The 21,715-nt window shown below is 35.2% G+C and overlaps 1 protein-coding gene across 1 annotated transcript; it reads right to left on the bottom strand.

Annotated features, from left to right (window-relative positions):
- Window positions 1–624: 624 nt before the first annotated feature.
- LOC149202739 (NAC transcription factor 32-like) lies at window positions 625–5,097 on the bottom strand. Its single transcript, XM_089403237.1, has 3 exons — window positions 4,689–5,097; window positions 3,820–4,103; window positions 625–1,573 (listed from the first exon to the last, which is right to left on the bottom strand). Exons 1-3 carry the CDS (start codon window positions 4,864–4,866, stop codon window positions 1,097–1,099), a joined length of 939 nt encoding a protein of 312 aa, XP_089259363.1. The 5' UTR covers window positions 4,867–5,097; the 3' UTR covers window positions 625–1,096.
- Between the last annotated feature and the right edge of the window lie 16,618 nt (window positions 5,098–21,715).

The raw sequence follows: 21,715 nt of genomic DNA, 5'->3' as shown, positions 1-21,715 counted from the left end.
GTAAAGTTTTTCTATAGTTTTCTCAACTTTTATGATTTTTTATGATAAATGTGTATTTCGATGTTCAATGTTGTTTATTAACCATTTAATTTATATGGATAAACTAGTTATATGATTAAGTGAATTGTTAAAATAATTTTTAATCAAAAATATATAAATTATTATTGAATAAAGTGTTTTTAAATTAGATTTATTTTGATGAGTTGGAAATAATCATTTTTATTTTTATTTTCTTTAAATTGTCACATGCCAAAAATATTAAACCCATAATTAATATATTAGAATAATGACTTTATAATTTAAAAAAAAATGTTTTAAATTTCTTTTTAAGATACAAAATTAAATTAACATTTAATTATAAATATATATATGAGAATTAAATTTATCTCAGATACTTAAAAAAAATTATTATTTCTGCTACCTAAATTCAATTTTCAAAATCCATAACATCATTTTCTTCAAAACTCAGTAAAAAATACTAAAAATAATAATTATACAAAGACAAATACATTGCAATGGCAGAAAATAAGCTTTTGAAATATTCACACCTAACCTCCATAAACAAAATAAGCTTTTGAAATATCCTGCACCTAGCCTCCATAAACATCATGTCTTCAAAGTTCATAGATAAAACAAAATTTTAATTATAATTTAACGAACACATTGGAATGAAAGAAAATATACATGAGATAGTGCATTTATACCATATATGAAAGAATAAATGCCTTTATCAAATCCCAAGTATCAAATCGTTAGGGGTATATACTTCAATACTCACTAACGATTCACAGATGGTGATGTAATGTAATGGGATAGAGCGTGTCGAAATCATAGACATTGACTGTGGCATTCACTGTAACAACATGGATGAATGGTACTCTAATTCTATCTGAAGATATGCTAATCATGTATCTTTTATACAATATGTGAAAGAATAAATGCTTTGCTTTGCTTTGCTATTTTTCAAGTTGTTGGTGGTAAATACTTTCACCATACAGGAACCATTTACACATGGTGATGTGATGAGATGTGACACTGTATCAGAATCATAGAGATTGGGCATAGCATTCAGTGTATGTGATGACTAACTGAGAATCTAATAAGATCTCTGTATACTGTAGTTGTCCATGAATTCCTGGTATGGGTTGAACAAAGAAGATGGCTCTGAATTATCCAACTGGAAGAAAGGGCTCTGCACATTGTCCAGACCCAAGTTGAAATTCAAGCACTGCCCTGACTGCTGCTGCTTCTGAATGAGCTGGTTTGCCAGTTTCACGTTCATCTGGACTTCATCTGTGGTGGTGCTCTGGTGTTGATAGAAAGGATTCATGGGAGGAGCAGGAAGATGAGGGTTAAAAAGGGATGAATTTGTGGATGGGAGTCCAGCTTCTGCAGACACAGTTGAAGCATCAGTGGGAGATGGCTCTGAAGGGACACTATGCGTATTCTTCTGCTGCTCCACAGTTTCCTGCATATCGTGACGGGCCTCCATTTCTTCAGCCAATTTCTTCTCTTCTAGTCTCTCAGCACTGCTCTTCTTGTTGTATATGCGGCACAGCACCCAATCATCCAACTGCAACCACAACAAAGAGTCAAGCAGCGTTAATGACTTTGTGATTTTTTAAATCGGTGTTTTTTTCAGAATAAATTAAAGATGGTTTATATAATGTACCAGTACATTTTTTTAAGCCAGATATGCTTTCAAGATGGGTTACAAATTAACAATAGAAAATGGAAAAATTGTAACCATGGAAATTCTCAAAAAATGATAGTGGAAAAATTGTAACCATGGAAATAGATAATTATGATAAAAACAGATAATCATCATACATATTTGGCAAATTCAAAAACATCAGAATTGTATCTATTTACAATTTTTCAAAAGTATTTTACCAACCCAACATCTAATTAAACAAAAGTTTATTTTCTTTACTAATTTATAATAAATTAAAAGAATTAATTTTTCACTTAAATTCAAATTCTTTATTGATGATAAGGATGATGATTAGCTGTCTACTAAGATCAATACGATCTATTAAAGTATTATATTATTTCTAAATCAAATAATCAGTATCATCATAATTATCATAATATTATTATAATATCAGATTCTTGATTAAACAAACATCACAATAATCATATCATTATAATAAAATCTCATGGAAATAGATAATTATGATAGAAACAAATAATCATCATAAACATCTGGCAAACTCACTAACAACATCAGAATTGCATCCATTTACAATTTTTTCAAAAGACATTTTACCAACCGAGCAGCAACCTACCGAAAGAAACATGTAATTAAACAAAAGTTTTTTTCCCTTATAGTTAATTTTTCACTTAAATTGAGTTTGTTATTGATAGTAATGATAATTAAGGTCCACTAAAACCAATACAGTCTATTATAATATTATATTATTTCTAAATCAAATAATCAATATCATCATAATTATCATAATATTATTATAATATAAGATTCTGGATTAAACAAATATCACATAAGATTAAAATAAAATCTCAAAAACTTATTAGATTAATAAGACAAAGATATAATTAAGAAATTAAATATCTATCTAAAACAATAACTACTATCTAAATCACAAAACAAAACATTTAATAAAAATTTAATATTATTTTAATAAATAAAATTACCTCTACTCATTTTCCATGATATATGGAAATATACATGATATATAAATAAATAATAAAATATCACATCAAAACAAAAAATAAATTATTTCTTTTTATTTTATTTGTAAAATTTCTATAACAAAATATTTATGTTATAAATATATTTTTTTATAAAAAAAATAAATAATTAAAGAAAAACTATTATCATTATTAAATTTTAAGCTTATAAAACTAACATAATTGACCAACCATGTTATGAAATATCAAGTAAGAACATGAAATTTAATATCCAAATCCCATGTATCTCGTAAAATATATATATATATATAATTTTAAATAAATTATTTTATTAAATAAAAAAAATAGCTTATAAAACTAACATAATTGACCAACCATGTTATGAAAGATCAGGAACATGAAATTTAATGTCCAAATCCCATGTATCTGGTAAAAAAAATATTAATTTTTAAATAAAATATTTTTTATTTATTTTTATTGAAAAAAAACCAAAAGAGTCTGCTTTAAAGCTACCACTATAATCATTATATTTTTTAGTTGAACCTTAGAGAAATGAGACACTTATAAAAAATGAGAAACTTATAAAATTTCAAATAGATGACCACTACATTAAAAATGACTTCCTAATATACTTATTTACCAATTTTATATCCAGTGAATATAATTTTAATAAATATCAATAATATAATTTTGTCTTGAAGATGAACCATATTATTTAGTTCTAAATGCATCAAATTTCTTCTATATAATTTTAAAAAAAAAAATTGTTAAACATATTATGAATCACAAAATCTTGAATTCAAAAAATTATAAAAAATAAATAACTAGTTATTTTAAAAATAATTATCTAAATTATAAATTATAAATTATAAAATATAAATAACTCATTATTTTTTGTTGATGAAAAATCTTAAAGACAACCTGACCTACTTGTTCGAGAGAGATCAAGTTACAAGCTGACACCGAAGCAAATAATTCAGAAAAAGGTTAACATGAAAACCCATAGAGTTGGAAGTGTTAGGAAAGGATCACAGATACACGTATTTTGACATTGACATGACATCATGAAAACCCAATAAATTGAAACCAAAGACTCTCATGACTAGTTATTCCTTCTTATCTTCATTCATCTTTCTTATCTTAAAAATTAATTAGTTGGTTGCATACCCGTAGAGTGTTTTTCTTCCTGGCGGCCATATTGATTTCTGCCATGCGATACTCGTGCATGATCCAGTTGGTCTTGGATCCTTTGGGAGCCTTCCCTTTGTAAAAAACCAGAGCCTTCTTCACTCCAACTCGCTTCCTCCCGCCGCAAGTCGTGATGGGTTTATCTGCGCCGGTGGCCTTCCAGTACCCAGACCCTGCCGCCCGATTAGGGCGAGAACCGTTGGGATACTTACGGTCCCGCGGGGTGAAAAAATACCATTCCTTTTCTCCAAACAAAGCTTTTTCTGCAAAACCCACAAACAAAATTAGAATCTTGTTACTGTCTACCCAAATTATTTTCTCAGTTGGGGAAAATTATTTTCTCAGTTCGACCATGGGATCATGAGGAGAGTAAGAATCAATACAACAATATTCATAGAACAATATTATTTCACATCATCATGTCATTAAAAAAAAAGTAAACTTATGTATAAGATAATAACTATTTTTTAGGACCACCCAAATAGCTTAATCTATTTCATTTAAAACAATTAAATCTAAATATGAGATAACAATCATTCCTTATGACTACCCAAATAATCCCAAGAAATGTAGCGATTACAATATTATTTCACATCATCATGTCACTAGAAAAGAATTAAACCTATGTATGAGATAACAACCTTTCTTTCCGACCACTCAAATAATCCAATCCGCTCTACTTAAAAGAATTAAACCTAAATGTGAGATAACAATCCTTCCTTCCAACTACCCAAATAACTCAATCGACAAGACTTTAATTTACAAATAACACATACAAAGTTCAGAAATACAGATATGGAAAAAAAACTCTCTGAAAAGGTATTAGATTCACCAATTTGTAAACATACCTGGAAGATCCCATGGATCATACTTGTAGAGATCCACATCTCCTATAATAAAAGCGGGAAGAGGATGAGACACCACTTTCTTGCAGAGATAATGGACTACAAGTTCTTCATCTGTGGGAAAAAATCTGAAACCCGGAGGCAAATCTATCTGTCCTTCTGTTCCACCCTTCTGTGTCATATTCTCCCTTGAATTTGTTTCACCTCGTTGTCAAATTCCAGTAAATATTTCTATCTTCTGAGATCCCCAGAAAGATCAAATTACACAATATATATATATATTTATATATTTATATATATATTCGGTTGGCTTGGATCCCAATCCCACGGGTCGAATCCTGCAATCTGTCAACCGCGCACCTACAGTACACCCGCCACGGGTGCAGAGAGAGCTAAATGCGCCACAGATTGTAAAGTGACAGAATTCAATATTTATATTTTTTTGTGTTGCGATTCCATAGCTGCTTCTGGTATATCCGAGCGAAGGTGCGCGTGTGAATTCGTCTGGGTTTAGTCTGTTAAGGCGGCGGTGGCGGCGCCGTGGGCCAATTTCCCCTCGTGCTGGAATAAAACCAGGGCAGTTCACACCTATGACGGTAGCCGCCTACGTGGCGGTGAGTTTGGTGGAAATTGCTGCTGAAAAAGACAGCTAGTCGACAATCTCGGAAAAGCTGCACGTCCGAACGCGTGGATTCACCAATTCCACCACGTGGCCGGTAATCGAGGATGTTGACCCTGTGGCGGCCATGCCAAAGGTGATTAGACACGTACGAGGGTATGGGCTGCCTGTGGGCTCCACGTGGCCATGGGAATTCATGTCGGCCATGCGACGAGGATGACTATGACTAGGCAGTGGATGACTGCTGGTTCACTAAAAAACAAAATAGAAGAAAGTGAGTTGGCTAGCGACAAGAAAAATGTCAAACTTGTGAGGCGGTGTGCTCCCTGCATGCTTTAGATGATTCAGTGTACTTGGATCTTGCTTTGAATAATTGTGGTCAACAATATTCATCATGTTACCTTGGATCTTGTGATACCTTTAGTCAACGTAAGGGGTGACTCAGCACTGCGTCCAACTTGGAGAGTCGCATACACATTTATCAAATTTTTATTTAGATTCACCCCAAGATAATAAACATATCTAAAGCGCTTCGCTTTTCTGAGGAATTTTGTCTCCAAATTCATGTGAAATTATGTTATGGAGTCTTGAGTTTTACTTCAGTCTTCAGTGAGTAGCAAGGTTGGAATTTCAAGAGTAATTTGTTAAGTTGGATGGTTTTTTTTTTTTTCAAAGTGAAAATCAGCATATTTTATATTAAGGAAATATAAAGCAGATACATAAGAGCCAAAAACATATCGGCAGACAGATGGCCGGCATATCTGAACATTCAGGAGAAATTAGCAGGGCCACGCAGTGCCAGAAGAGCTGAATTAAGTCCAAAACATATCCTGAAAAATCCGAAGATATAAGCATAGGCCAAGCAAAAACAATTGCTGGACATCTTCCATCAAAAGAGAGGGAGAATCTGTGGAATAGGAGCTGTATGGACCTGTAAACATGGAAAGAAAAAAGACATGAAGAGAAAAACATCATTGACTGGTCGGATTGAGCATAGCAGATATGTAAATGAGAGAAGAGAGAATAGGTTCCTTGGAGTCCTGGAAAATGCAGGCATTCCTCCACTTCCAGAGACACCAACAGGTAATGATGAATAAAGATCGCCATTCTGGACATTGAGCAGACCACCACTTAAATCCCTCCTGCACAGAAGCGAAAACCTGCTGACCAAAACCATGAGATATTGAAAGATCATGCCAGATTTGGGCTGATGCTGGCCACTGAAAAAACATGTGGACATTCGTTTCCAGCGCTTGACGACACATAGCACATCTGCTAGGACCCGACCATCCCTTTCGCTGAAGGACCTCCCATGAGAGGTTTCGATTAGAAAAAAGCAACCAAGAGAATAAAATTGCCTTGAGCGGGCAGTGTGCTTTCCAAAATTTGAAAGGGAAGATTGGAGATGGCCGCAGCTGAAGAAATGACGAGGCAGCATCATATAAATCTTTTACACATACAGGCTAAGTTGAATTCGGCTTAGACCATATCAGTACAACTGTATCACCTGTCTGGATGATTCCTTTGTCTTCAAAAAACTTTTTCGCCAACTCCCAAGACTGCTGCAACGAAGGAGGTAGACCAAGATCCTCAGCACCCTTCCAGATCGGCGAGGAGGGTGACCATGACAGAATCAATTTGTCCCAAGAGAAGAAACCCCGAGTGTGTAGAAATGATATCAAATCAGGAGAGAGCGAATTTTCCAGGCCATAAACAGTTGCATCTACACCAATAATGATATTGGAGCCGGAGGAAAAGCGCCACCTGAGAAAATCGAAAAAGAGGCCCTGTACCTTTTTGAACCCAAGCCAGATAGCGGATCCTCTCTTTGAACCAAGAGACTTATTCCTGTACCAATAAACCATTGACCTGCCTTTCAAGTATTTTTTATTGATAATGGCACTCCATATGCCGTTACCAAAGACTCCCCTGTGAAGAGAATTGCAAAGGAGTGCCCTGCCAAAAGACCGCATATGTAGGAGACCCCAACCGCCTGACCGCTTGGGCCTGGAAATGATATCCATCTTTACCAGGTGGATCTTTGAATGATGAGAATGCCCTCCCCAAAGAAAATTTGCTGATAAGGAGACCATTTTCCTAACAATAGCAGCAGGCAAATAAAAGAGGTGAGCCCAATAAACCGCAAGTTGGGAAAGAACAGATTGAACGAGGATTAATCTGCCTCCAAGGGATAAAAACCGCATCTCCCATCTAGAAATCTTCCTGTAAAAATGGTCAATCAGCCAAGCCCAGTCCTGATTTCGATACGCCTTTGGCTTGAGGAAGAAGCCCAAGTATTTGAATCCGTCATTGATTGATGCCAAATTGACACCAAATAGTGCAGTAATCCATTGCGCAAGCTCCAGATTTGAGCCATTGTGATATAAAGTGGATTTGGCTCTGTTAATGACCAAGCCCGTTGCGGATTGAAATTTCTGAAAGATGCCTGAAAGACATAACCAGCTGGATTTGCAAAGCATAGCAAAAGTAAGAACGTCGTCCACAAACAGATTATGTGAAAGAAAGATGTTCTTGCAAATCTTTATCGGGGCATATCTGTGCTCTGCAACAGCTTTGTTGATCTGCGAACTGATTGTGCTCATGACTAGGATAAAAAGGAGAGGAGAGAGAGGACATCCTTGACGGAGTCCTCTTTCCGCCTTGAAGGGAGCTGATGGGGAGCCATTAATGATGACTGAGTATTGTACGTTCTCAACGTAGGCCATCACCCAATTAATTCCTTGAGACCCCAGACCAATTTTTGCAAGGAGGATGCGGAGGAAACCCCAGTCCACACAGTCATAAGCCTTTTCCAAATCAATCTTTAGAATAGCAGCATCAATATTTTTTGAGAAAACAGAAAACAGACACTCTTGAGTCGAGGCGACAGCATCCAGGATATTTCTGTGTTTTAAAAACGCATGTTGATCCTTGGAAATGAAGGAGTTTAGGATCGGCTTCATTCTCTCAGCGATTATCTTTGAAATGATTTTAAATAGGATGTTGCATAATGCTATTGGCCTGTAGTCAGCAAAAGAATCGGTCTGCTCCTTTTTAGGGATAAGTGCTATAAATGTTGCAGAAAGGGAGGAATTGATATTCCCCGACATACGGGACGCATCAACCATGCTCAACAGATCTACTTTGAACAAGTCATAGAAGTGTGAGAAGAATTCGATCGGCCATCCATCTGGCCCAGAACTTTTGTCCTTTTGAAACTTTTTAATGACTTCATAAAGTTCCTCTTCCGTGATGGCCTTAAGAAATTCTGTATTGGCAGCTTCGTCAAACATAACTGGAACCTGTTCAATCATCCAAAATACGTCATTAATCTCATTGGGCCGCCTCTTATATTGCTTCTGGAAAAACTTCGATGCCTCCATCTCGATATCCTGTTGGGAATGAACGAAGGTTCCATGTTCATCCTTGATCCTCCAGATCGAGTTCCTTATCCTCCGCGCGTTTGCAAAATTGTGGAAGAATCTTGTGTTACGATCGCCCTCCTTGAGCCAAATCGCTCTACTTTTGAGCCTCCAGGATGATTCTTCTTTGAGCAGCAGCGCCTGTTTCATTTTCTCCAGGGATCTGAAATGGATTTTTTGATCAAAAGACAAAGACTCAAAGGGGACCGAGTCCGTTAAAATCCTCAATTCTTCCTTTATGTCTTCAAGCGCCTTTTTATCCATCCTCTTCTTTTTAATTAGACAGTCCTTAGCCGCCACCCTCAACGATTGGATCTTATCACGAAAGGTGGAGAAGGATGACCTCTCCGACTGTTTTAATTCCTCCCATTTTTTGGTGATAAGAGCACTGAATGACTCGTCTTTAAGATAGATCCTGTTAAACTTGAACAAGTAACCCATCTTACGATCCAAATCCCTAATTTACATTTTCCTAATTTATTTTTTAGTATCAAGTAAAGGTTTTGATGGCTTTGTAAAATTTTGAACTGTATTTGACAGTTAAATTCTATCCCTAACAAAAGGTACTTGGTCCATAAATTTTGGTGTACATGGATTTGAGTTAATTTTAAAATTATCTAAATGATCTATTTTCTAAAAAATAATTTTGAAAAGAACTATTTAAATATTGATCTAATTTATGAAAAATAAAATATATTTAATATATTGGAAATTTCTATCATATATATATATATATATAACTAAATTTAAATGCTTAAATTTATTTAAAATAATTTTAATCAAAATTTAAAATTTATTATTTTAATCTATCTTAATATATATATATATATATATATTAAGTTTAATAGTTTTTAATTGAAAATTTATTAATATAAATTTATTTAGATTTTAATTAGTAAAAAATCAACCTAAATCTATACTTATTTTATTTATTTATTTATTTTAAAATAATATTTTTTATCAATATTTTTTAAATTTAAAATTCATTCATTTAGATTTATCTTAATCTTAATTCACATGTTTATTTTATTTATTTATTTTTATATAAAATTGAAAAGTTAAATAATATTTTTCCCTCTAAAAAGTTGAGGATGTATTTTTATGAGTATGTTTTTTATTTTGTTTTAAATAATATTTTAACTTCTAGTGGAATAAAGGAACTTTTTTATTAATATCTATTTACTTCCACTCAGATTAAATAGTTTATTTTACTATTATTTTCCATATATTTTCTATCACAATTTATTTATAGATAAGGGCACAATTCATGGAGTTGTGACTTTGGTGCATGTTACTATAAGGAATTTTAAGGAATATGTAAAAATATAATTAATTAATAATTAAATTTAAGTAATTGTTTAAAAACAACTTCCATAGGTTTATCTTTTAATTTCAATTTAATGATGTAAAATTATGGTTCTAATGGTTTGTATTTTGTTTAAAGGAAAACAAAATGGTGGAATTTTATCTATTCTTTATGAAATTATTAATATTGAGTAAGAGTTTATGGAATTACATTCCCAAGACGATAAGAGTAAAAATAAGACCATAATAACACCATAAGAGTTTGTGTATCAAAAGATGACAAGAGGTTGGACATGGATCTACTTATGTGTTCTTGGGGAATGAAATGTAAGCTTCACATGTTTGACAAGTACCCCCAAATGCCCCTAAACAATTGAAGGAGCATCCAAGTGCCCTCGTGATAACTTGAAGGCCCTAATGTCATTACAAGAATTAAAAATTTATCACTAGTTAAAAATTCATCATTCTTCACAAGTGGATCCAACCCCTTCGAGCTTATTTTATTAGTTTATAAGGTTGGCTTAAGTGATACGTCACTTTTCTATTATTATTTTTAGTTTTTACATGCTATTTGTGGTTGATGATTAAAAACATGTGTCCCCTCCTAGGAGATCACATAGTCAAATTCAAAGGGGTAGTGTACATGTTCATAGAGTTAAGTAATCAGATTGTTACGAGGACACGGTCCCTTGTCCTGTAAATAAGGGGGTTTTATACATCAACTTGTGTTTGGTTGGGTTGTGTCCTTAAAATTATATCATTATAATTTTATATTATTATGAACACATCAATTTTAATCATATGACACATCCACCCCATACAACACTATAGTGTAATTAAGGAAAAAACCCATACAATATAAATTCTTCCCAAAAAAATTAAATTAACACATAAATTAAGTTTAAACAATAAATTTTTCATAATTCTAACATTCCCTAACTATCAATTCAAAGCTCCAAACATGATTTTCGTTTGCATAATGGATAAAAAACACCTATTAATCACAACCATATATAGACCAATACTTACAAATCGATGACTTAGTTAACAATTAAAAATAAAAACAAAAAATCATCAACTTACCTAGACATTAAGTTTTCCAAACCCTCCACCCCTTCAAACTTAATTACCAAGACCTCACTCACCACAACTAAAGTGTTATTTTAAAATATTCAAACTTTTCCTTACCTAATAGTTTAATGTATCCTTACACAATGGTTTGGAAAGGATATTGGTTGTTTGAGCTCCTCAGTGGAGAATACCTCAATTCGATCTCTTTGTCTCTATATGTTGCACAGTGATATTATGTATCATTGTAACTTGTTTAAAAAATTGCACATCATCCCAAACCAATAATGGACCTTTATTGCCCCTAATAACAACTCCCTCTTATTCTATGATCGTACCTAATTTGTCTTTTAATATACATATTAAGTTAGAATTCATTATTTTTGTTATAACATCAATTGTACCCTTCACATACAACACATGGAGAAGCCATTTTTTAGCATTTCAATGTGTGCAATTTTGAAGAAGAACCTTGCAATTAAAGTAATTAAGTTAAAAAAAAATTATATTGTGTTGATTAAGTATATCAAGTTTCTAGAGTGTGATCTTGGGAGAAGAGAGTGATGGCTAGGGTTTTGTTGGTGGCGTTTCTACATGGATTTTTTAATTCACAGTTATGACCATCCTTTGATTAACTCTTGTACCATCAGATTAGATCCTCAGCTACCCTCTGTGTATGAATGTCGGGTCGATTACTTTCCAGACCCATGGGAAGGAGTTAACATCTAGCATGATCACCCTCCATCCAATATTTACGAAGTAGATCCCACAAACGAGTCAAATCAAGGGTTCTCGGTGGAATTACAGACAAGGTCACTATCATGTTAGTCTTTGTGGCCTTTTTTGTTGGCCTCCTCGCATGTACAAAAGCCCCTACTTGATTTGATAATTATTGATTTTCCTTTTCTCCCTCTTTTTCAATTCCATTACCATTATGTGGTGCATCATTCCTACCCATTGTTCCTCTCTCCAATCCCCCCTCTCCCTGCATTCTCTGCTAGACTCTTACAACTCGGAACCACCTCCAGATTTGGCGGGTATGCTCCCTTTGCACTCATCAACTTACCTCAATCCTTTCCTACCGCCCGATTTTCTCAACAGAGCGCCCCCCCCCCCCCCGAAAATGTGTAGCAATGGAAATTTACCTCATCAACAGTTACCCCACCAGGATTCTCCTATCAACCACTCCTAAAATCATAATAGAAAATGCATTAAAAGGAAGTTCGAAGAGTTGTGTTTAGTACTAAGGAAGGATGTCTAACTCAATGACATTAGTAAAATGGAAAAATAAGTGTTAGTGGGCCACTTTTCTAGCAAGCATATGTCTATGGTTATTTTAAGGAAGTGGACTAATCAACATTTTAACCCCATTCTGGGCTACTTTCCCCAATGCATGATTATTGCAAAAGGATGGATGGGTTGGAAACTTTCTTTTAAGGATGAAACGGCTCGAATAATGACATAATTACCATATGGGTTCATTTTTCTACTCTACTACCTATCTTTTGGTCAAAAAGTGTCTTCAAAGAGGTTGGAAATACATTGGGTTCTTATCATCACATGGATTTATCTTTACAACAAACATGGTATATGGAAATAACACATATTATGGTGGGTTTAAACCTCTCCTAGGGACTCCCAAAATCAATCTCCCTCAGTGTAGGAGATATAATCCATCACTATAACGTCGATTATGAAGGAATCCCCTTAGTGTGTGTGACTACCATGCGTACAACCATCTTAGGAAGGATTGTGCTATTGAGAAGAGTCAAGGACATAAATGGGAGAAGAAGAGTTATCTTTACGTAGTTTCTCTACCAAGTTCCCCCTTTAAGTATGCTCCAAAATATTCTGATCCTTAATTAATAGAGTGCCATTCAAAGCCTCAGGAGAAAGTAAGAGGTATTTTCATGGAAATAGACCTTTCTTCTCCTACCACTGGTCTTCAATCAACAATAACTTTGGAACCTCCTTCAGCTTACCCTTCCAAGGTCTTTTCTCTATCTTTGGAAGTTCCCCCCTCCTTCGGTACGATTCCCCCCCATCCCCCATATTTGTTTCTTTCCAATGATTTCTTTATATATTCTTCTCCATCATTCTCCCCCCTACTCTTCACCTAAAACCCCTCCCGTGGGGGTTCTAAGACCCCTTGAAGGCTTCTCTTCTCCCTTTTCCCTCCCCATTTTCTCCATTGCACCCTCTTCCCCATCTTTACCCTCTCCCTCTCTCATTGTGAACCTCTCCCTATGTTCCCCTCCCCTCCCCTCCCTCTATTTCTCCTTCCCTTTTGCTTCCCCAACCCTACAATATTCGATATTCGAAATGTGGCTCCCCTCCTTCCTTGGCCTCTACTGAACTTTTAGCAAAGTTTGTAGGGGGTTTGGGCATTTTCAAGGATCCTCCTCATGCCACCATTTCCTTAGGTATGAAATCCCTCCTTTCTAAAGCACAACAACAAGCCTCTCTTGAAATTCAATCGAGGAAATGGTGTTATACTCAGAGGTTGCTTAGAGCTTCAAGCCCTCCAATGGTTGAAAAATGAAGGCTATTTTTGTAAATTTTCAAGATTTAGCTAGCCCCTCCAAGGAAATGACAATGAAAAGGCTCATTAAAAATTTCTCTCCACATGTCCTCTTCCGTCAAGAAACCATGCTTGAAGGGGAGAAGGCTAGCATCATCCTAAAATCATGGGGGCTTCACTGGGGGAGCAATACCATACCACATGCATTCATATTAGGGGATATATTTTGAGGAAATAAAGACATAATATATTGAGAATATAATAAGGAGTAAAGGATTTTATATGTTGTGTATAAAAAATGGAGCTCAAAGTGAATATAGGGGTTTTTTAAATTGGGAAGGTGTATTGGGTTCGTATTGGTAGGGGGTTAAATAAAGTGTTTTTTAGAGGTATTTTCCAATATGTAGTCAAATTAAGGGTATCGTTTAGTATGCAAAAAATGTACATGCTATGTCAGAGGTTCATTGAGTTAAGCCCCTATGCCTAAAATCATCATTTATGGATTAGGATTTCTTAACTGCATATGTTAATGGTCATTTAGGTGGACTCATATCTAGTTGGCACTATTTTTTATGCATCTCTCAAATGCATGGTCTACAAATTACAGCCTTATCTTGGATATTCTCTCTTGTGAGCTAAATATGTCTTTTTATTACATCAATTTATATGGTCATTTATGGATTAGGATTTCTTAACTACATATGTCAATGGTCATTTAGGTGGACCCATATCTAGTTGACACTATTTTTTTATGCATCTCTCAAATGCAAGGTCTACAAATTACAATCTTATCTTGGATATTCTCTCTTGTGAGCTAAATATGTCTTTTTATTACATCAATTTATATGGTCCTTATGCAGACAGGTTACCACTCTGGGAAAAATTTTTAAAGCTTCCAATTTTTAACTATGGAAGAGTCTTATTGGAGGAGACTTAAAAATCACTCTTAGGAATGTTGAATTATGGGGTCTTTTAACCAACCTTTACCCTCGCTCCAATTTTTTAGTTCCTCTGTTGAATAACTTGAGCCTATATGATATTCTTCCTCTAAAGATTTTTCCTACTTGGTCAAACAATAGATCTGGGTCTATAAGAATTGCAAAGTTCCTAGTAGACCCGTTTCTTGTCTCAGATACTCTTTTAGACACCAAACTCAAAGTCAGATAATGGAATTTTGTGGGGGGAAGACTCAGGCCACTCCCTCATTTTCCTTGAGATTTAACCCTTCCCTGCAAAACACGATAGCCCTATCAAGCTAAATCCTTCTTAGCTTGAGGACCCTTCCCTAATTTCTCTTCTTAAAGACAATTTGATTCATTTCTCCTCTAATTCGCAACAATCTCCCTTTATCCAATTTCAGATAAATAAATAATAAACAAAAACTAAAGGTATCATAATAGAATGAGTTAAGAGGAAAAACGAGAAGACCTCAAAAACTCTTTCTGATATTGAATCCCAACTACATATTCTTTGGACCATGAGCACTAATAGAATATTCCTAGATGGTCTAAAATCTCGCACTATGGAACTTAAAAAATCAAGGAGAAAGATCCTTTTAGACCAAGAAAAGGAATGGATTCTAAAAAGATGAGCTCTTTGGCTACAAGAAGGGGATGACAATATTAAATTCTTCCATCGGGTGACAAATCACAGGAAAACTGTTAATACTATCTAGGGCATAAAAGAAGTAGATGACAATCTTGTCACCTCTTTCTCATAAATTGCAAAAGAGGGATGCTCTTATTTAAAAAAAATAGACGAGAAGAGGCATGAGGTACACAATATAAATTTCTACGAGGTACACAATAGAATTATATTTTCTACAGATAATTAATTCCTAATGATTTTACACACAATATTCTTATGCCACTAATATCATTGAGTAATTACATTTTAAAAACTATCAAAAATAAATGCAATAAAAATAGTAAAGATCGTATAAAGACAACCATGCACAATACACAATATTTCTACCCTAGGAAACCCAACCTTGGGAGAAAAGCCAACAACATTTCTTTAGGAAAAATTATTCTTCAACAAGGTTTACAAATTTTCCAAATTGTCTAGAAATTTGTGGCAATATCTAAGTCAAAAATACCAATCAAACCTAGTCAAAATCTAGCAAGTAAATGCTATTCAAACTAACCAAAACAACTAAAAGTAAATGTTGTTCAAATAGTCAGCCTACAGTCAAAGTTTGGGCCTACAATCAACATTGCAGTCTAAGGTCAACTCCTACATCCTGCTTAAATCTTAGTCAAGCAATTCGGTCAACAATACTCAAACTCAACCCTCCATCACACGTGTGGTTGTCCAATGAAGAAAGATAGGCCTAAGAAAAAATCCAATTTCTCCTTGTTTAGATTGTATTTTCTTGATGGAGAAAATGAGAGGTCACAATTCCTATTATAGAAGTCGAATGGGGTGAAATACCCGGAGGTACACATCCCTTCATGAGTTGGGTTGACTTATCTTCCTGGGCCGACTTGATGCCCCAAAAGATAAATTTTATTTTAATTTTCTTTCTTCATAATTCTAGGCCGACTTAGGCATGGGGGAATACCTCCTAATGCTACAAAAATTCAAGGCTCGCTCTTAGCGAGGGAGGTATTCTCCTTACTTGCAAACATATGCCCCCCTAGTTGAAATTTCCCCCCCCCCCTTAAGAAAATTTCATGAGCTTGCTATGTTGATGTAGTGTCTCCCTCACATGCGCGTCTATAGATCACTCCATCTTGGAGTAGGAAATGTGAATCCTCACATGCACGTCTATAGATCACTCCATCCTAAAGTAGGAAATGTGACTCCTCATGTACATGTCTATACATCACTCCATCCTGGAGTAGGCATTGTGGTATCTTGGACCATTTAACCCTAGTCAAATCAGCATGGCCTAGCCCAATGCCTTTATGTCTTCTCAAGTAAATGTATCAATCTCCTCTAGTCAAATCATCGTGACCTAGCCAAGTTTGTCTAGCTTCTCAGGGGAGGATCTACCTCTGGACCATTCACCCCTAGCCAAATTAGCATGGACCATCCAGGTCCTTCTAGATTCTCAAGTGAATTTCATCTATCTCCTCTATCAATCACCATGACCCAACCAATTCCTTCTTATTTTTAAGAGAAAAATTGTCCAATCCTTCAAGTACCCTGGGCCATTCACCCCTAGTCAAATGAACATGACCCAACCAAGTCCTTCTAGCTTCTTAGGTGAATGTATACATCTCCCCTAATCAAATCGACATGACCCAACCAACTCCTTCTAGCATATCAAGAGATGGTTTGCCTTATCTTGCAAAGACATCAAGAGTCCCTCTCAATGAGGGAGACATTTTGCATCACGACAAGCTTGTCTCTAAAGTATACAAACTTTTCTCTAAATAGAGGCTTGGTTGGAATGTTTACAATCTTCTCATTTATGTATATGTACTAGAGCTTCACTACTCCTTTCTACACCATGTGTTGAATGAAATGACATGATAAAATAGTCTTGAAAGAAGCTTCCAAAGCCACCCTAATTCACAAATTATGACACTAACTACGATATAATCTGCCACTATTGCACTAAGTGTGACAAAATTCTACTTCCTACTAAACTAGGACATCATCGTTGATCCCAAGCTTAAGCAACACCCGAGGTGCTCTTTTTGTCCTTTCGAATTCCAACCCAATATGCATATGTAAATCCTGCAACCTCACTTCACCGCCTGAGACATATCTCAAACCGTATCCAATTTTACCATGCTAGTACCTCAACACATGTTTTTTTTCATGCCTCATGTCAACCATAAAATGACCACCTTCCTTCATTGGATCCATCACCACAGCTACTTTCTGGTTACCCTGACGAGATGATCCCTCTAACACCAAATCAAATCCTCTTGTGGAAATCCCAGTTTCTCCCTCTGTCACTGAAGCATATCCTACTGTCTAACATAGTCCCCTCATAGAAGGCATAGTGTTTCTACAGACCTCCTATCTCTGAGCATCTAGTTTGACAATCTCAACCCATAAAATCCTCTTAGAAGGTTTCTCTTTCCACTATGCCTGAATGTTTACTCCCTTGGAATTGGAATCTCTTCCAATCATCTGGCATTGTCATTGATGTATGTACAATCCTACCTCTCGAACACCAATCACTCCTTTTGGATCTATTCTCGATCCTAAGAACCTTATCGTTTTGCATCTAGAGAAAAAAAAATCTCTTTGTAGTCCACTCCCTCTTTTCTAGAGAGCCCTCTTTCCACAAAACTCGTTTCTATTCTACCATTTATTGTGTGAATCATCGCCTTGGTAGTCTTGAATATGGACCTATTCTTCCTTTCTGCAAACTCCATTCAGGAGACCATGGAAGAAAAATTATATCCAAGCAAAGAATACAAGGAAAAGAGGTTGACAAAAAATAAAAAAATAGTGACAATAATCAAGGTAGAAAAATATGTTTGGAAGTACCTATATCTTGAATTAGGAAGAAGCTACTAAGGATTTTCAACTTCATTTCTGATAAATATATGAATTTACTGAGGTGGATGCTCATCGTCTTCATCATCAACATTGACTATTGATGCATGTTGCTTTCTACTCCTTTTCTTCTCAGGACACTGGGAGACATAATGTCCAAAATTATGGAAAATGAAACACTTGACCTTTGACATATCCTTATTCTTCTTCTTCTTCTCCTTGGGCACCAATGCCTAGATTGGTTTTCTTAATAATTTGTATAGTCCTCCCTTTTAGTCAAATAGGTGAGATAATTTTGAAATCATGTCATGTGTCTAAAAGCACCACTGTCCACCAACTAAATATCACTATTTCTAATGGAATTTGAAAGAGAAGAAACAAGGACTTTATCCTCAACTCCCCCTGACTTTAGAATAACTTCCTTCTGAATATTTGTAACACCATCCAACCTGTCTCCATTTTGAGACTTAACACCATTTGGTAAGAGATCTAAAATCTAATTAAGATGTTGAACACTTGTCTCTTAGGCTAACATCAATGGATGCTCTTTCAACAAAGCTATGATACCTTATTTAATTTTCTACAAGGTACACAACAAAATTCTATTTTCTACCAGATAATTAATTCCTAATGATTTTACACACAATATTCTTATGCCACTGATATCATTGATTAATTACACTTTTAAAAATATCAACAATAAATGCAGCGGAAATAGCGAATATCGTATAAATATCGCCATGCACAATAAACACAATATTATTGCCTTGGGAAACCCAACCTTGGGAGAAAACCCAACAATTTTTCTTTACCAGAAATTTTTCTTCAAAAAGGTTTACAAATCTAATTTGTTTACAAATTTGTGCCAATATCTAAGTCAAAAATACGAATCAAACCTAGTAAAACTCTAACAAGTCAATGGTTGTGAAACCAACCAAAGCAACCAAATTTCAACGTTGGTCACATAGTCATCTTGTGTTCAACCATGCAGCTCGCAGTATGCAATCAAATCTTGTTGTTCCACTCAACTTCTGTGGCTGTGGTCAACTACTGCGGTCTAGTCAAATCTTATTCAAGTGGTTCTATCAATTGTAGTCAAACTAGACCCTCCATCACACGTGTGGTTGTCCAATGAAGAAATATAGACCTAAAAAAAACCCTAATGTCTCCTTGTTCAAACTGCTCTTTCTTTATGGAGAATATGAGAGGCCACAATTCCTATTTATACAATTTGAATGGGGTGAAATACCCCAAGGGAAACGCCCCTTCATGAGCTGGGCCGACTTGGTGCCCAAAAAATATAAATTTTAATTTAATTTTCTTCCTTCATAGTTATAGGACAACTTAGACATGTGGGAATACCTCCTGATGTTAAAAAAATTGACAACAAGAAAGGGATGATAATACTAAATTCTTCTATACCTAAGGGTTAGTTCAATTGGTTGAGGTCTAGTTGCTAAAGCACCTTGCCATTGGGATGTCACCAGGTCGATTCTCCTTTGTGCCCTTGGGGTTAGGCTCTAATTAGTTTCGCCAACAAGATGTGATCCCTTCGGGTGGTCTGCCTGGATTTTCCTTAGAAAAATGACAATACTAAATTCTTCCATCAGGTGGAAAATAACATGGAAAATTGTTAATACTATCTTGGGGATAAAAGGAGTAGATAACAATCTTGTCACCTCTTTCTCAGACATTGCAGAAGAGGGATGCTCTTATTTAAAAAAAATGACAAGAAGGAGGAGCCACTATAGAATAGATCCTTGAGGTGGAAATTTTTTTCTTATATTTATTGAAGAAGAAGACAATGATCTTGTTATGGATGAGGTCACCAAGTCGGAACTAGAAAGAGCCCACAAAATATTACAAAATGGCAAAAGCACAGGTCTGGATGGACTCCCCATATAATTTTATACTTATTGTCTTCACTTTATAGGGGATGACTTGTTAGTTGTCATTGAATACTATAGCACATCTGGTTAAATCCTTCCCCCTTCAACACAACCTTCCTTGCTCTTATTTTTAAAGTGGATAATGCTAATTCCTTTGACCAATTTAGACCAGTTTCCCTTTATAACTCCTTCAACAAGATCATCGCCAAAATCATAGCCCTCAGATTAAAGGCCATCCTTTCTACTCATATATTGTTAGAGAAATTTGGGTTCTTATCTGATAGAAAGATTAATGAAGCTATTGGTCTAACATAGGAAGCTCTTCATTCTATTCACACAAAGAAATAAATAGCCTAGGTTCTTAAATTAGACCTCTCAAAATATTTTAACAGGGTCAACTGGTTATATGGTAGACTCCTCCTGATCCAATAGGGATTCTCTCTCTCGTTTTTCACTTGGGTCATGAACTACATTATCACTACCTCCTTTGTTATTCTTATCAATGGGACAAAATATCCTTTTTTCCATGTGGTGAGGGGTATAAAACAAGGCATCCCTCTCTCCCCCCTCCTTTTTCTTTTTGTGGTTGAAGGCCTAAGAAAAATTATGTATGATGTTGTCCACAGAGGCATCTTCAAAGGAATCAACATCTCACACAACTGCAACATATCACATTTTTATTCGTTGATGATGTTCTCATATTTTTGGATGGGATTATTCCTCATCTTCACTCCCTCCACTTTATATTGGATATCTTCAGTCAAGCTACAAGCATGGTTATAAAGCTCCAAAAAGCATCCATCTTTGGATGGATGATCCTAGAAAATGAAAAACTGATGATCAAAGCCATCCTTTCCTTCCAGGTTAAATCAATTATTCCTAGTTTAAAATACTTTGGTTTATTCTCAAACCTTACAACTACAAAAAACAGGATTGGTCATGGCTATTGGAAAAAAATGAAAAAAAGACCAGAACTTGAAGTGATGCGTGACTTTCCAGAGAAAGATGCCTTGTTCTTTGTAAATTTGTGATAAAATCAATCACAGTATACTCGGTATCCTTGAATTGGATTCCATTCGTATTCTGAATAGAAAAAAAATAGCATTCTCTCCATTTCCTTGGTACATAAAAGATGATAGACAAACCTTCACACTAGCATCATGAGACACCATTTCCCTTCCAAAATCCCTCGATGGTTGGGGTCTCAAATTCTTACCCAAATTTTTAAAGGCTCTAGCAACAAAAGGGGTATGGAGGCTCATTCACGGTGAAGGCCTCTGGAAAATGTCATACATCAAAATACATTCAACCACTATCTATTTTTTATTGGATCAGGTACCCCTAGAAATCCCACTAAAGTGCATCCATCATATGGAAAATTTTAATCAATGCCTTTCCAGTAATTGCAAATCACCTATGTTGGAAAGTGGGTAATGGCACAAAATGTATCTTAGGGAAAGACCCTTGGATTGGAATTCAAAATTGGTTTAGTCTTCGGGATCCACTCATTCTTCGACCAGCAGACACCAGGAAATTTATTTTCGACCATATCTCTCATGCTCACCTTCCTTTGGGTCCTCATACTTGGTTGTCTTCAAATGTGACGCTCTTTGACTTTGAGGATTATCTAATTTTTTCCCAAAGTCCCCATGGAAAATATACTCCAAAATATGGATATATATCAAAATTCTTATATCCTGAAAACTCTCCCTAGTGGGGGGGGGGGGGGGACTTTTGAAGATTCA

This window comes from Pinus tabuliformis, chromosome 2_1 (assembly GCF_031772625.1).
Source record: "Pinus tabuliformis cultivar Carrire ecotype Pingquan chromosome 2_1, CPIR1, whole genome shotgun sequence".
Taxonomy (NCBI): domain Eukaryota; kingdom Viridiplantae; phylum Streptophyta; class Pinopsida; order Pinales; family Pinaceae; genus Pinus; species Pinus tabuliformis.
This window is presented reverse-complemented; position numbering and strand designations above follow the sequence as displayed.